The 13,129-nt window shown below is 42.8% G+C and overlaps 1 protein-coding gene across 11 annotated transcripts in view; it reads right to left on the bottom strand.

Moving 5' to 3' along the window:
• Window positions 1-1,112: 1,112 nt before the first annotated feature.
• The window catches only part of pitpnm2 (phosphatidylinositol transfer protein, membrane-associated 2), a 44,760-nt gene continuing 32,743 nt past the window's right edge, over window positions 1,113-13,129 (bottom strand). For 5 of the 11 annotated variants that reach the window (XM_030064848.1, XM_030064849.1, XM_030064846.1 and 2 more), the window contains 18 exons: window positions 12,829-12,919; window positions 12,478-12,631; window positions 12,160-12,349; window positions 11,933-12,052; window positions 11,607-11,818; window positions 10,566-10,741; window positions 9,817-9,987; window positions 9,503-9,643; window positions 9,090-9,257; window positions 8,656-8,922; window positions 7,909-8,057; window positions 7,672-7,788; window positions 7,439-7,555; window positions 7,159-7,307; window positions 6,865-7,014; window positions 6,211-6,394; window positions 5,993-6,121; window positions 1,113-5,520 (listed from right to left, as the gene is read on the bottom strand). In XM_030064848.1, the coding sequence (XP_029920708.1) occupies window positions 5,155-5,520; window positions 5,993-6,121; window positions 6,211-6,394; window positions 6,865-7,014; window positions 7,159-7,307; window positions 7,439-7,555; window positions 7,672-7,788; window positions 7,909-8,057; window positions 8,656-8,922; window positions 9,090-9,257; window positions 9,503-9,643; window positions 9,817-9,987; window positions 10,566-10,741; window positions 11,607-11,818; window positions 11,933-12,052; window positions 12,160-12,349; window positions 12,478-12,631; window positions 12,829-12,919 (3,051 nt within the window). In that variant the 3' untranslated portion in view covers window positions 1,113-5,154. The remainder of the gene's footprint in view (window positions 5,521-5,992; window positions 6,122-6,210; window positions 6,395-6,864; window positions 7,015-7,158; window positions 7,308-7,438; window positions 7,556-7,671; window positions 7,789-7,908; window positions 8,058-8,655; window positions 8,923-9,089; window positions 9,258-9,502; window positions 9,644-9,816; window positions 9,988-10,565; window positions 10,742-11,606; window positions 11,819-11,932; window positions 12,053-12,159; window positions 12,350-12,477; window positions 12,632-12,828; window positions 12,920-13,129) is intronic. The other 6 variants (XM_030064853.1, XM_030064854.1, XM_030064855.1 and 3 more) reach the window with 4 other exon arrangements.

Below are 13,129 nucleotides of genomic sequence, written 5' to 3'. Positions count from 1 at the left end.
AGAGAAGAGCAGATGCTTCAAAATGCAGAGACAAGGAATGTTAGTACAGCACCAGTCCAAAGTTTAGATACACCTTCTGATTCAATGGTTTTTCTTAATTTTTATTATTAAAACATATTCTGATTTGTTTAACACTTTTCAGTTTTCTACATAATCCTATATGTTTTCTTTCATAGTTTTGATGTCTTCAGTATTAATCTAAATTACAGTGTGGAAAATAATAATAAAAAAGAAAAACCATTGAATGAGAAATGTGTCCAAACTTTTGATTGGTAATGTACATACAGCTGAACTAACAGAGATCATTTTAGTTGTTGTAATATGACACTGTTCAAAGGGTTTTAGTACATTATGATGAAATGTGTCTATTCTTTGAAGGGTTTATCGTGGGAAAACTGACTTGACTGTGGTTATGATTTGCCATGGGAGCTGGGGGCTAGGGAAGGTTTTTAATATGAAAAAAATGTTTGTTATGCTATATCTTGTTGAGACATTAGGCGTGGACTGTTGGTGTCATCATTCTCTATTTGATATTAATAAAGTGTAAATTTAAATTGACCTAGGAAAAATGATCAATCAATCATTCAATCAAAAATAAAATAAAATAAAATAAAAATTCCTCATCTTTCCAAGAGATAAACTTGCCAAGGAAAATTCTGATCTCTTTAATCACTAAATTTTAGTAAATTTAAGTAAGTTTAGTAGTTTAATCTTTCCAGTAAGCTTGATTGTGGGCTTATGGTATTAGTTTTGAGCTGTATATCTTTATTTGTTTGCTAGAAGCTGTTTTTTATTCATGACATAATTACATATATAATAGATACTGACTGTTAATTTACACAGTTGTTGTCTGCTTGACTTTTCAGGTTTGGTAAGTTTAAGTCTAATTTTATCTATTGAATACTTACTATAAATCAGTCACAAATGTGCTGTGGTGAGTTTGAATTGAAGAATATAAACCAATATAAGTGACAATGTAACGTTTTGCTGTATAACACACATTAAAGAGTCAGGCAGGCCTGGTCGCAGCTCTTGGCCCGTCTTTCCTACTGTCCCATCTCTCCTGTCGCTCAGCTTGTAAAAACACACATACACACACACACACACTGAGATACCGTCCAATTGTATTTATTCCACAGTACAGACAATGATAGAGCAAGCCGAGGCCCAGGCTGAGAAGGAGTCGGACGTCAGCCTGGGCACACATGAACTAGCAGACATATCAGTACCTACTCTATTATCTGAAAACAACACACTGGTTATCAAAATCACCTCAAAAAGCAATTCTGATGTTGGCGTTGTAAATTTCAAGTACACACAGTGTGCTGCCAGTGGTGATCAATGTCATGTGGAGAAATAAAAGGATAAAAGGAACATGATGTTGAACCATGTAAAACGACAGTAAAGGTATGACCATATACAGAGCTGGAACAGGATAGTGTGAAAATTAGATACAGAGGAATACTATTTAATTTGAGCTTGTGAAACTTGTAGATTTATCATCTCAAACACTGCATATATCCAAAATATACTGTATATGAATTATTGCCACCATATACAGTTTGACACCTTATTGTATGTTAAAGATACAGGACCCTATTGTCTTGTAACAAACTTACATTACCTTACAGTTGTGTATACAAAACATGCCAAATTATTATCCGGAGATTACCGAGCAGCCAACAGCTACTGTACAGGATTACCAATAATTGTGGAATAATTAACATCCCCATGTTGATGTTCAGTAAGGAATTATATTTAATATACGAAGCTGGGTTGCATGGTATCAGTTAAACTGGACTGTGCAGTGTAAAACTGTACAGAAGATAAACCTGCGTACATATACAAGCATAGCTCCTCTATCCAAAAGTGGCAATAACTGTAATAATCTCAAATATAATCAGTAGTATATTTTGATATATAGTAATTCATTAAACATTAAGGACATTGTGGTTGACACAACAGATTTATTGTTGTTAAGCATGAGGGTTAAGTATTTCCAATCTGGCTGGATGACATGCAAGAGCTTATTAAAGATAGCAGCTTTGTCTCAATGGGGTTTCACTTCGTCATGCACCCAACTGCTGACTGAAAAAAAAAAAACAAAAAACAACTGCCTACATTAATTTCCAAAGGTTTTGTAAAATTTTCTGTTTTGAAAAATAGCCAAGTCAAAGCGATATAAAATGCTTTAGCGGTTGACTTTTGCAAAGAGACAGCAGAGGTCAGTAAGTGGCCTCGATACAAATTGTTTTTCACAAGGTGTGAACTGTGAGCTGAAGGTGGTCTGTGTGTTTGTATGTGTGTGTGTGTGTGCATGTGTGTGTGATTTCATACTGCGAATTGCCTGTAGCTTGTACATGGTACATTGTGCCCCTGCTGTGATAGTGGTTTTGCCTTGCTGTGTCTGGAGCAATACATTAATATTGCACTGGTAAAAACAAAACAAAACAAAAAAAAAACCCTTTTCAGTGTTGGTCCTACAGAGAATAACTGTCTGGATGACTGCCAAAGTGACAAACAAAATGCTACATATTTCAAATATAATTCACCTGAAATTTCCAGAATAACATCATGATTTTTAAGTAAATAAATAACTCTCAACCATATAATTTCCTACATATACATCTTTACAGTATCTACACTGACACATCCATGATTCCTGAACAGTCTTGACTCTATGAATCCAAGCAGGTCGACATTCAACTCATCAACAGCCAATAGGCCGAAGGGGGGCAATATGGCTGTATCCAAACCCCGTCCCAGTAACATCCACTGTACTGTAGGTGGCATTAAAATCTAAGCAGAAGTATCTTTTTACAAGACATACTCTTTTCAAGCAGCTTTTTAAGCAGGATTTTTGACCTATACTCCCACTTGACAGGTTCACCTTCACGCTGTTAAAGCCACAGTCCATGTTTAGACTTAAAGATCGAGTCACCAAAAACACACAAATTAAAATCCAGTCAATCCACAGAGCCATGCCTTCAGTACAGTGAACCCTTCCCCTCTTACAATAAGAGGTTGGATACAGCCAAAACATTTCTCCTCACCCAAAAGCTGTCTACTGTTTTTTGGCACATTTACTTACATCATTTTCATGTCCTGACAAAAATGTACATAAGTGTGCATTCTAGCACATATACCCTGAAATAAATAAAAGGTATCATGCACTACAAAGGTATTAATTATGTAGCAACATGAGATGGTAACTATATTTTCCACCATTAACTAGTGCAAAAACAACAATGAGGTTACACAGTTGAATTACTACAGTATTAGATAATGATTTTGGCTTTTGTGGTTTGAAGAACTTGCTGAATGTAATTATTATCAATGATACACCAGGCTCCCTCTCACACAGTGTATCTTGCTCGTGGAAGATGGGCATAAAATAACAGCATAGTAAAATGAGCGAGCAAGAGGTACATCCGCTCCGCATATCTCCTTTCAACAGGTTTCATAGGTTGTCTTGGGTTTAATGACCGTTGGTGGCATCAGCACTATAAAACCAGACGTTTGTGCACATCCTTCATTTTGGACTTTTCAAGTGGAGTTTTGAGGTTTACGGTACATCTCGTATTCATGTGGCCTTTTTCTCCCTCTACATCCCCCTTGTATGAAACTATACATTAAAGTAAATGGGAGCAACAAAAAGATATTTGCTCTCATAAGTTGCTGCACAGTGAAAGAGAGGACACCGGCGATTTTTCCCCCTCCTCTACATTCACCAGCAAAAGTCTCTCTAAGCCTTCCCGCCAACATTCACAGAGTATCACCTCGTTCTCCCTGACTCCTCGGTCCATTTGGTGAAAATATGTAAAGGTTTACAGGTCTCTGAGAGTCAAAGTTATGTGAAAGTCTTGTCTCCATCCTGCCCAGTGTCCAGCCTGAAAAGAGCCAGGCCCTTACGGAGAAACACCATGTCCGCCCTTTGTGGTCTTCCTGGATGCTGTGGACCGTCAGAGCAAGAAAGAGCCAAAAAGCGAGGGAGCACCGCGGGATCAAGTGTCTCCCAGAAGCAGCACGTGTGGGAAACAGAGAGACCACCAACTGGTGGATCAGAGGTATTGCAAGCAGATGACGATATAAAGGGATTGTTGCTGTGGACTGTACACAGTTCAAATTGTCACTGTAATGCCGCATGCCCTCTTCTGTCTTCCTGTCCCATCTGTGTAATAAATGTCTCATTGGATATTAAGGCCTTGGATGGCCCAGAGGCCACGCTGAAGGAAATAATACTATAGAGTCCGATAAAAGGTGGAACAGAACCAGAGTAGCAACTTGTATATCAACTGTATTTAAATAGCATATCAATGAGAAAATTGTCCCGTGAAAAGAGATGAGCACAAGGTACTTTCATGTCTTGCCCTTCATGTTTTATGATTCGCTATATGTCTACTTAAAACTTCTTTCTCATACTCAGATGTTAATCGTGACTTTCCCCTCTTTCCTTCCTTTGGGGTACATAATAATTATCATTTTATGTTGTGAGGATTTTCGGTATTTATTGCCCAGTAGGGTAGGGTGGGGTGATCGTGTTTTTAGCGTGTAGCTCAGCTAAAAGTGGGACAGAAACAGAGATGAAAATTCCTTGCTTCTTGCCATGGCTACCAGCTATCTGCCTGACATCCACACTGTGTCCTGAGCTTGTGTGTGTGAATGCTTGTACGGTGCAGCGTACAGTAGGCGTTATGTTCACAAAGAGGGGGCTGGGTCCCGTTTTACGAGATTTATTTAAGGCTTACAATATTTCATTTCTCCTACCTTGTCATTCTTTAATGGTCAGTGATGTATTCTACAAAATTATTACTGTAAAAGAGTGTCATGCTACACGAAAATTGTCTCTTGTTCACTGGATCCCACATGGCCTGATCGCTCCACTCCTTCTGGACCAGTCCCCTTCATGTTTTCTCCAATCCAATCAAGCCTGTTGTTCACGCTACACTTCTAAGCCTTTACGCCGCTGCCTTGCATCTCCACACCGCCCTCATTATAACCCTCCCACCCACTGCTTCCACCCGGATCATTCCTTCATTATGCCTTTATTCCCTCTCTCCATCCACCCTGGTCTCTACCTTTGAACAACCAATCCAGAGATCATGGTGGCTCAGGTTCAGACTGGTCCCTCCCCACCATAGCTCCATGCTGGCTTTACTTGGGGCTGAGTAACCCTCCGCTGCCCTCCTTGGTGCTCCCGCTGCGGCCCCAGCACCCCGCCGCTATACTCATACTCCTCTGGGTGGCTGCTGCAATCCCTCGATCCCGCTCCATATCACACTGGCTCAGCGTACGCTCAGTCCGTCCCGGCTGGTTGGGAGAGCCGGGGCCCGCTCCTCCGGGTTGAGAGGAGATGGTACGAAAGATGTGGTTGCGTTTGCGGAGGAAGTCTCCTCCGGCTGCACCCAATCCAAAGCTGCCCTTGCGGAGGACCATGCGGGCGCTGGCCGACTTGGCAGGACGAGACCTCTGATTGTACTCCAGTTGGGACAGGTGGGTAGCATAGCCGTCCGGGATGAACTGGAAGAGAGCCAATGGTCTAATAGTCAGTCCATCAATAATTACACCTTTTCTCATTATAAACTAAATCTAAAACCAAGATGAAAATCGGAAAAACTGAAAAAGGTGGACTTTGATAATAATAAAAAACCTAAAACTATCTTGTCTACTTTTAAAACAATGTGTAATGTGTTCAGTGTTTGTTCTTTTCCTTAAATGCAGGATAAAAAAAAAAAAAAGTAAGTTGTGGGTGATAATTGTAAGTGGTCCCAACTTTAGCTTAAATAAAGATGTATAAAAAAATGTAGTAAGTATTGTAAATATTTTTTAAAAAGAGAATTTATGATTGATTATTTATATATCACAAAATCTTAATCTACCAAACCCACAGTGAAAACTTTACTGGCACTAAAATAAAAATGGAAGCCTTAAAAAAATGGTAGAAAAATCTGAAACTATAACAACAGTGACCTTCACCATTCATGTGCTGTACCTGACACTGGTTCTGCATCTTTTTTGTGGGCCTTCCCACGATGTAGATGTGCGACGGAGGCAGGCCAATGGAGGAATACACAGAGATGTCCTTAGTGGAGCCGTAGGCTGCAAAGATCTTCATATGGGCCTGGATAACAAGGGGATCTGCATTTAGAGACTTTACATATTAAATTCATAAGGCCTTAAATGCAGCTTAGCCACACAGGCTTTCCTTACCTCACAGATCAGGGATTTGAGGAAGTTGGCTTTGTGTCTGAGTGGGTCATGAACCAGACCGTCACAGAAGGAGACGATGCCATGTGGAAAGTTATGCTGGGAGAGCCAGGCCACCACGCGCTGCTTCTGCATGTCGGGACGACCGGTCACATACACTATCAAGTAGCCCAAGTCCTGCCAGTGCCTGCCAAACAGGAACAAGCACTTCACTCATGAGTCAAGAGAACTCCTGATCAATTGGCATCGTGCTAATAGATATAATGAGGAGATTTAAATAGACAAGATATAGCACATAAGCAGAGAGTACACTGAGAATACACATTAATCAACAAGCGTGAATTTGCAATAGCTGCGACCATGTACGCACATGCATGCGATCACACACACACACACACATACACACAAACTCACACACACTTGGCTTCCATGGCTCATCTCAGCCTCAGACCTGCTGGTCAGCTCTGTAGCTCTGACAGCAGTGGATATGGGTACTAGTGGAGAGTTACAATGTAGCTGAACTGTTAAAATTCAACGCTCAAAAAACAAGAAAAACCAGCATATCTGAAATAAGAGTAAGGGAGATTGTACCTCTTTTGCACCAATTTATTTAACACCCATTATTTGTTCCATATTTCTTCTGGACATGTTTCTTACCTCACCACATCCACAGCTCCAGCTCGGACCTTGGGGTCGCTGCCCATGATAGACACACTGGCGGCAAATGACCCGTCGATGCTGAAGACCACAAACTCTGTTCCTCGCGGTAAAACAGTAAGGTAGCTATCGGCAAACGTATGATCACCCCTGGCACAGAAACAACAGATAGAGAAACAGAAAAGGGAAAGGAAGTGCAATTATGAAAAGAAGGAATGCAAGGAGCAGGAATAAGGATGTAAGAGGCAAGTCGAACAAATATTTTCATTATGGAAAAACTACAACTTGGCTTACCTGACCACCATTTTGACAGGATACACCCCGATTCCCAGCCTTTTGCTCTCAGGAATAACATAAGAGATACGGCCGCTGCTATTGGTGAGCTCTGTGTCAAAGTACACCCACTCTCCAGATGGGGGTTGGGTCATGATGTGGATGTCAATCTGGAGGAAACAACAAACACTTAAGTCTTACTTTGGTGATCAGATGTCTACACTTGGGCTAACTAAAACAAATCATAGCATGATAATGTAGGTCATTCATTTAGGCACAGAACAGATAATTGTGCCTTTACCTTCTCCCCAGTAAGGGTGACCATGTCCAGAGGGCCATACATGAAGCGTCCCGTCACCATCTGGGCTCCGTCCTCGCTGAACACAGCGTCATTCACACGGTGGTTAGCTGTCACATTCTGGTCCCCAAAAGGATACAACAACAACAAATCAACATATGCTTTTACCTGGGATGCATGCAAAACATGATTGTAGTAACAAGAAAAATACTAGTAAAAGGGAAGTGAGGTCTCACCCTTATTTTAACGTGGGTCCTCTTGCGGAGCCACTTCTCGCGGGGCTTGGACGGAGTGAATTCAGATACCTCTTTACCATCCAGCTCCAGGATGCTGGAGTTCTCATGTCTCATCACCTAGGGAAGGAAAGTGCAAGCTTAACCTCAGTGCTGTATAGCTGCAAAAGCCAGTGATAAAGTTCAATAAAAAGAAATGAAATCATCCATCCATATCATAAACAGAAAGACCCTCAGCACCTGTCTGAGTATGAAAGAAACTACATCTGTTGACTCCCAGTAGGAGGCGTGGAAGAGATGAGGCAGAGCCACAGTGGGAAACGCTGTCAAGGCATCTGGACAATACAGGGCGAAGTCCATCCTCTTACTGCCCCACCAGCGAGATGCAACTACAACGCAGAGGGAATGAGAGGAAGGTTGAGAACAAGTAAAAAAAAAAAACATAAGATTTAGCACAGTGCATCCAGAGCCTTGGTCTTTAACATATTGTGCAAAAAATAAAAAATACATAAAATAAATCCACTCTAGACACATATTCTGCTCATCTGGGGATGAACAGCTCAGGATTAACATAAATTAGAGGAGGTTCAAAGATAGCACAGTTTCAAAGGTTTCACTAAGCATTTTGTAAAGATATACTAGAATCAGAGCTAGGACAGCGTGGATAAAAATGGAGAGCGCTAAGCCATAAAGGGGTTTAGAGCCTCCGCACTCTGGAGAACAACAGCTCAGAGTCTGTAAGAACCTTGTTCAAGTTTATTTTGCGTCATTCTGCAAGGGAAAGAGCAGAGGCGGTTCTGGTGAAACTGAGCTGAGGCGAAGCCACAGAAGAGGGGTTGTGAGACTAGTAAGGGTACTGTGTTTTTGGAGAGACTACTGAAGATTTCTGAAAAGGGAAGCCGTTAGAGAAAGAAGGAAAAAGCACAGGGAATGAGGATGGGGCTAGCATCCTTCCCTCATCTCCTCTTACTACAACTCCCAGGGTACCTTGCTCTATGTTCTTCAGCAACCCTGGTGATGGGGGGGCAGAGATGGTGTCTGTGATGTCAGAGGTGACATCAGTCAGGTCAAAGGTCATGTCAGAGCTCCTATCCGAGCTCTGTTCAGACTCCACACCATTGGGTCTTGGGAACACAGGAAGGACTTTCTTGCGTGATCGAGGGGACGGGCTCCGAGAGGCAAATTTATTGTAGGGGAGAACCAGGTGGGACAGCAGACTGAGCCTTTTAGGCTGGTCACCTTCACATGTGTGTGCTGAGAGGATGTTTTAAGGGGGGAAATGAAAATATAAATATGTAAATGCCCACTGTAAGTTTGCAGACCAAATGTTTATGTATTATAGCAGCCAAAGTCTGATCCATAGCTAAAGGTACTGTTTCAGAAAACTCGGGTCCCACTGTTGGAGGTAAAGATCAACTTACTCGTGGCAATGTTGGAGGCGGTGTAGGAGTCAGCCAAGCCTGACACCTGGCTGGCTATGCTAGCCTCACTGGCCCTGCGGTGGCTCCGAAGGTGAGGGACCCCTGGTGAGGGGGATGATTGGCTGTGGCTGTCCACAAAAACACCACAGTGGGAGTGAAGAACATCCGCTGTGGAGAAAAATAAAACAGGGAGGGGCAGAGGTTACTGTCTAATTATCAATTAAAGATGTGTAGATGAAGAAGTAGGAAAGAGAAAGATGGAGAAATGGCCTTCAGTTCATGACGATGTCTTAGTACAGTTACAAATGTAAAAAACTGTATCGGAAGAACATATCAGACAGAGGGATAAAGAGAGCAGACAGGACTGGTGGACCGTGACACAAAGACGGCAGACATTGCTAACAGGTACACACTCTCTGGAGGGGGCTGCGAGGCCTGCCAGTTGAGGATGGGCACAGGGATCGAGGTCTCACTGACAGTGCCCTCCTGGCAGTGGTGGGGTACTGCACCCCCAGACTCCATCAGGAGGTGAGGGTTACTCTGCATGGTCTCAACTAGGAAGCCGGTTGTGGGGAGGAAGAAAGAGACAGAAACAAAAAGCCGCATGACAAACATAAAGGACATGGACTAACATACAATATAGCAAGTTGGAGTTATATTGAAAGGCAGTCACTGGCCTTGTTCAAGCCCTGTGTATGTGTGTGTGTGTGTAAGCTCACAGACTCACCCAAAACAGCCGAGTTTCCATCACCCAGTGGAAAGCGCTGATAGCGAGGGACACTAAAGGGAGGCAGGAGATGAAACCTCTTGTCCAGCAGAGGCTCCAGACGAGAGGCAGAGGGATCAGCAGGATGAAACAGGTTATACACCTGCTGACAGGCTGGACGCAGAGCAGACACTGCAGAGGGGAGGGGAGAGAAGAACAATGAGACTAAATAAAGCATTAAACAGATAAGCTGGCAAATGTGGGATAGTATATAACATGACAGGAGATGAGTATGAAGACAAGAGTGAGCTAGAAAGAAAAAAACAACAGCTGAGAAAGGCCAAAACAATAACGAACATAGTGAACAACTACAAACAAAGTCCCTTTCCTCAAGAGTCCTGAAGCTAACCAGACCACTGCAGTTCAGTAACCTCTTTCCTCCTCTGACCCCCACAGGGATCACAGTGTCATGTTGGCCTTTGATATCTGAAACATGACCTCTAACCTCTGACACCTGCCTTCCAGCTGCTGGAGACATTCATCTCACACAGGAAACACCATCAGAGGCTACAAATAGCCACTTCCTAGTGAGTTTACTCATCTGGAGAGAAGTCCTCTCTTAAAACTGAGCTTTAAAATCTCCTATATAGATAGTCATGTGGAGTTAAATTGTGTTAAACAGACAGTAGAAGTTAATTGCTTGACGGGACATTGATGAGGATGAACCAAAAGCAAATCAGAAGGATTAACAGAGAGAAAGCCTTGCTCACCATCTAACAAGGGCACCACAGTCTTCCTCAGTGCGAGCACCAACCCCAGAGGAGAGCCAAACAGGAAGAAGTCAGTCACCTCAAAGTCAAACCTTCCCAAGGAGCCTCCCTCGAGCATGGTGCTGTTACTGGAGCGCCGCGATCCCGGCTCCCCATGGATCACACTTGAATGCAGACTGGCCGACAAGAAAACACCAGAGTGTGAGCAGATATCTGTGTGTGTGTGTGTGTGTGTGTTTGACTTTGTGCAGTGTTGGGGAGTATCTAGTTACATGTAATTAAATCACAAAATAAAAGTAATTGTAAGCTGTTACAGTTACTGAGAATAAAATGTAATTAAATAACAATTAAATCAACACATTGCTGATTACAAAGGGGTTAGGGACATCATGTTCTTGGTAAAAAGCTTGTATGTAGAATATGATATTAACTCTGTTGCTTTGCATCTTTTTGCCATGCAGAAATGCCTTCTTTTGTCATATTTCCAGACAATGCAGGTCAGCAAAGCCATTGGGACAAATTTGAGTGTAACACCATCAAGGGTAGGATACAAGACACTATCTCTACATCTAGGAAGGCTCCATCCATCTGTCAGTATGCGCTCAAATTTTGAGCCTTGTTTTTGATTGGTTCTCTTGTTTGAATATACGTCACATCTCTCATCTGCCAATCAAATCAGTGCCCATTGCTCTAAGTGACCGGTCTACCATGCCTATAAAAATCAAAACATTATGATCTTGATTCAAGTTATGCTGAAAAACTTACATAAAAGCTCAACAGTCAGTGTTGAGTTCTGTTGTGAGGTTTACACTGCCTGCTTTAAACTTATGTTTTTAGGACTTTTCAGCTTTTTTGTCCAGTTTAAAACATTTGTTACAAAAGTAATCAAATAGTAATCAAATGTAATAAGTTTCACTACTTTGATAAAGTAATAAATTAGTTATAGTACTGATTACATTTTAATAGGATAACTAGTAATCTATAACCTATTACATTTCAAAAGTAAACTTGTCCGTGTGAGTGTCTGTTTCTCTGTCTCACCTGGACAGGAAGGCTTGGTGTTGTTTGATGGTGTCCAGTTCGTATGTGGAGGAGTCGCTGCGCTTGCGTGGCAGTTGTTTCTTGTGGTCGTCACATCCAGAGCTGCGAGGGATGTCAATGTTGCTGCGGCTGAGGTGGCGGCTGCCTTCCAGCGAAGGAGAGGAGGGAGAGACGCTGTTTATGACGATGCCTGGGGACAAAAGGTCCGTGTCCTGACAGGCAGAAAGAGAGATAACGAAAAGAATATTATTAGGCTTGAACCCAGATGGTTAATAGGGGATTTATAGCACTTGTTTGATGTCAGAGAGCGGAGTGGAGGTTGATACCTGTACACTGATGGTGCTGCCCCGCCTGCTGCTGTTCTGGCTCTCTGACACAGTCACCGAGCTGCTACACAGAGCATCAAAGCCCAGGATCCCTCCCACACAGTCTCCAATAACACACACCTGCAGGGGAGAGCACAGCACACACATAACATACACACATGTATATTTAACACAAACCAAAGAGTCATAAAGAAAGACGACCATGACCATTGAGGTTGCACACTGACCTGGCCAGAGAAAGACGCTCCCTCTAGAGATTTGATGAAGTCACTGTACACCTGGTTGGCTCGCAAGATCACGGTTGCCACGGCGTCTTGATACTGCGGTGCAGAGGTAGCCAGGAGGGGCAGAGCAGCCAGGGGGATGTGGTCCTGACTGCTGGACAGGCAGCTCTCATCATAGCTGTAGGGGCTTAGACTGGACAACGAGGAATAGAGAGCACAATCTGATATGTATATCTGTGTTCGACAACACTGCACAATGAGTTGTGCAATCATTAGTTATTTCAATGAGCACTATGTTGAAAATCAAAGAGTTTTACTCACTTGGAGACTAGTGAGAATGCATCGGCACACACAGCAGGACAGGGTACCATCCGGATGGCAATGCGACCTAGAGCTGCAGGGTAATGGACCCTCATCACAGTCTCAAAAGCCCCACTCAGGGTGTTCATATCTCCTTGCTTGCTGTTCTGTTCACCTACAGAAAAACAGTAAAGGGATTCGATTTGTTGTGGGACACAAGATGTGAGCCGGGACGTTGTTTTCCTACCAATAAGCTGGCTAGTTTCTAACCCTCAAAACTGGCCGTATAAATATTAATAGATTTAGACCACAATTTCAGTATGTGTGAAGAGTGACTTCCAGATGAAGTTATTGGAAGAGGTGATTGTGTACCGGAGCCAGTGTCCAGAATGTTGCCTCCATGCAGGACCAGAATGAGAACATGAATCTTAGAGGATTGCAGACACTGCTGAGACGAACCATCCTGCAGGTGAAGAGACAGCAGACAGGGAGGTGGGGAAAAGAGAGCAAATGAAACAAGGGGGTTGGGGTGGGAGAGTGAATAATTATGGTAGAACCGTGGGAGGAGGAAGGGGAAAGGAGAGGAAAGGACAGAGAGACAAATGAGCAACATGCAGGGCTAAATACAGCATACCACAAGTCATGGCAGTGATGGGGGAAAACAGTTTGGCTG

The sequence above is a fragment of the Myripristis murdjan genome, chromosome 12, assembly GCF_902150065.1.
Source record: "Myripristis murdjan chromosome 12, fMyrMur1.1, whole genome shotgun sequence".
In the NCBI taxonomy this organism is placed as follows: domain Eukaryota; kingdom Metazoa; phylum Chordata; class Actinopteri; order Holocentriformes; family Holocentridae; genus Myripristis; species Myripristis murdjan.
This window is presented reverse-complemented; position numbering and strand designations above follow the sequence as displayed.